Source organism: Salpingoeca rosetta (assembly GCF_000188695.1).
Source record: "Salpingoeca rosetta unplaced genomic scaffold supercont1.8, whole genome shotgun sequence".
Lineage (NCBI taxonomy): Eukaryota > Choanoflagellata > Craspedida > Salpingoecidae > Salpingoeca > Salpingoeca rosetta.
In genome coordinates, this window is record NW_004754926.1 from 1,416,440 (window position 1) to 1,419,692 (window position 3,253).

General features: G+C 55.1%; 1 protein-coding gene across 1 annotated transcript in view; it reads right to left on the reverse strand.

The window, feature by feature from the left end:
* Positions 1-7: 7 nt before the first annotated feature.
* The window catches only part of PTSG_03783 (uncharacterized protein), a gene marked incomplete at its 3' end in the record, with an annotated part of 10,219 nt that continues 6,973 nt past the window's right edge, over positions 8-3,253 (reverse strand). Inside the window, exons 18-28 of the mRNA XM_004995458.1 lie at positions 2,749-3,050; positions 2,531-2,625; positions 2,234-2,272; positions 1,948-2,058; positions 1,729-1,818; positions 1,474-1,569; positions 1,297-1,343; positions 899-980; positions 574-672; positions 307-447; positions 8-61 (exon numbers count right to left, since the gene is read on the reverse strand). Of these exons, the coding sequence (XP_004995515.1) occupies positions 8-61; positions 307-447; positions 574-672; positions 899-980; positions 1,297-1,343; positions 1,474-1,569; positions 1,729-1,818; positions 1,948-2,058; positions 2,234-2,272; positions 2,531-2,625; positions 2,749-3,050 (1,156 nt within the window). The remainder of the gene's footprint in view (positions 62-306; positions 448-573; positions 673-898; positions 981-1,296; positions 1,344-1,473; positions 1,570-1,728; positions 1,819-1,947; positions 2,059-2,233; positions 2,273-2,530; positions 2,626-2,748; positions 3,051-3,253) is intronic.

Consider the following 3,253-nt stretch of genomic DNA (forward strand, 5'->3'; position numbering starts at 1 on the left):
CTCAGAGTTAGTGTTGCCATTCACACGAGAGCGCTGAGACAGAAGGATATATGGCAGATGCCTCGCACCGAGGAGGACAGGAAGCGAGCACGCAAACCAGACAAACGAACATACGCACAAACGAACACACCCAGAGCCACAGACAGACGAACTCTCCCTCTCAAACACACACACACACACACACACACACACACACACACACACACACACACACACACACACACACACACACACACACACAAACATACACGCACACACGCACGCACACACACACACACACACACACACACACACACAAGAACACACCTTCTCTTCGTAATGAGCAATCCTGCGCAGGCGGCGCAGCTTTTCGTGTTCGTTGTTGAGGTCGCTCTCGAGCTTGAGCACGTTCACTTGCGTGGCCATCAGCAGCCGCTTCGCATCGTTCTCAGACAGTGAGCCATAGTCCTGCAAACAGCAAGCACCATCAACACAAGCAAGTGCATAGCGCTGTGGTGAGACCATGCACGGCAGACAAAGCACGCCCACATACACACAAGATACGGGACGGGTGCAAGGATGCGTTCGACTGACGTCAAAGTGGACAGAGGCCAGCTCCAGCTCCTTGCACTCGCGCACAGCGGCAAGAATTTCGTGCACTGTTTGCTTGAACTCCTCGCTCAGGCGATTGATCTGACAGCGCACGCATGCGTTGTGTTGCGTTGTGTGTGTTGTGATGTGTTTTGTGTGTGTGTGTGTGTGTGTGTGTGTGTGTGTGTGTGTGTGTGTGTGTGTGTGTGTTGTGAGCAAGGGCAGCCTGTCACGCACACACGACACCACGTTGCATTGCGCATGGTGACGCCAACAGCACCAGCAAGAAACGACACGTCATGCCAGGCAGGAGACAAATGCCCCTTACATCTGCCTGCGAGTGGTCGCCGTTGGGCATGCTCTTCGTGCGAGACAGAGCAGCCAGTTGCGCTACAGACGCAGACAAGTTTCTATACACACACACACACACACACACACACACACACACACACACACACACGAAAGCGTTCACAGAGAGAGTCGCGTTGTTGTTGTTGTTGTTGTTGTTGTTGTTGTTGTTGTTGTTGTTGGTGGTGGTGTCATAAGTTGGAGTTAGATCAGTGAACAAAGCACGTGGGCAAAGAAAAAATGGGAAGAAAGGTGCACTTGCATACATGGCGAAGCACTGTTTCATTTGACGCAATGGGTGATGCATCGGGGATACACCGTGTGAATGATGCAAGCCCTATTTTCTTGCACTCACTCAAGCACATGACAGAAACTAACCTGGCGCTGACTTGCAATTCTTCGTGTTTGCCTTGTTGTCGCACCACCTGCAAGCACGCGTCAGGGAACACAACAAGAGAAAGATGGGATCAATGCGCGTCAAGTGAAGTGAAGTGAAGTGAAGTGAAGTGAAGTGAATCCGTAGAAGGGGACTACATGTTCGCAGCAATATCCTACCGAGCGAAGTGATTCAGTGAGGACCGGGTTGTGTTCCACCATGGCGTCGACAGCGGTGGTGAGGCCCTGGAACCATGAGCTGTGCTTCATGTTGAACTGCAGAGCAATCAGGTCAATCAACGAACAGCATAGGGTGAGTCGCCGCCGTTTTCGGGTGTTGTGGTGGGTTGTCCAACGAGCACACAGTCTTCCCAAGCAAAAGATGCGTGGCCAGCATCCATCGTCATGACCACGGGTCATCAGAGACCCACTCACTTCGTCTTCGCTCTGCATGCCGCGGGTGTTCTCCAGTGCATCTCGCATGGCGTCGGCAGCAGAGATCAGCCCTTCCATCACGTCCATCAGCTGCGCACATGTGCACACGCATACACAAGAAGCACATGAGTATGAGCGAATCCGACAATCCGCAACATACAGTAACAGCACACACACACACATATACACACAAGAGGACAAAGTACAAGTCACGTTCACCTTTGTGGCGAGGCCAAGGATGTTGGTGTTGACTTCCAAGCGTCGACCTTTGTCTTTGCCCTTTGTCTCCGCATCCATTTTCTGAATGTGTCCGCGCGTGTCCAGGACAGACTGCACACAAACAACCAAACAACACAAACAAACAAAACAAGCAACACATGACAGGACGATGAGATGCACAGCAGGTGGCATGGGTGCGGGCACATAGTGGCAGAACGTCCGGGGGGGGGGGCGGCAGATGCGTGTTGCCGCGACCGGAGCACGCATGTATCATCTGCTGCCCTACCTGTTGTGCCGCAGTGACTTTGCCCTCAATGCCCTCAGCCTGTACCGAGCGGGTGAAGCGGGTGAAGCGGGTGGAGAGGGAGAGAGATGACACCATGGGCACCAATGCACACACCATTCTTTAGTTCGGTGCATGAATGCAAGGAACGTGAGCCCAGGCACACACACACACACACACACACACACACACACACACACACACACACACACACACACACAAACTACGACCAGCATGACGATGACGACGACCAGCACGACCAGCAGCAGCAACAAAGACAAACCACAGCAGCACACGGACCAGAGCGTTTGAGAGGGAGGCGAGTTCGCGGTCGCGGGCGATGACGGCCTTGGCCGCCGCCGTCAGCGACTGCAGCGCAGCAGCAAATCGCTTGCCTGATGGTGGTGGCAAGTGGTGGTGGTATGTGGTGGTGAGTGGCGGCGGGTTACATGTGACGTACGCGCAGCGCGCTGAAGGGAGCACAAGCAAGGTGTCGGCATGTGAGCATGTGTTGGCACCTGCTTCGTCCAGGGAGGGTGCAGGTGTGGCAGGCTGCGTTGCCGGCGGCTGGCTTGGCGACGCAGACCGCTGCTGCCGCTGTGGCGACGATGGCGCAGAGGCGGCATCCGATGTGGACGCGGCCGAGGGGTCCGCCGGCTTGAGGTACGAGGTTGGCGCCCAGCCCTGCTCAGAGCCCTTGACCACCTTGCACCAGCCGTCGTCACGCTTGCGGATGAGCGTCATGACATCGCCCTTCTTGAAGCCGAGGAGCACAGAGCCGCCGTGCGTGCTCGATGCGTGGTCGTACAGCGCCACCATTCTGCGGAGCGCAAGCAGAGCGCACACAGACCAAACGACACGTGAGACAAGGACAGCGTGTGTTGTGGGAGGGAGAGTCAAGGGAGACGGTCTCACAAAAGAGAGAGAGAGAGAGAGAGAGAGAGAGAGAGAGAGAGAGAGAGAGAGAGAGAGAGAGAGAGAGAGAGAGAGAGAGAGAGAGAGAGAGAGAGAGAGAGAGAGAGA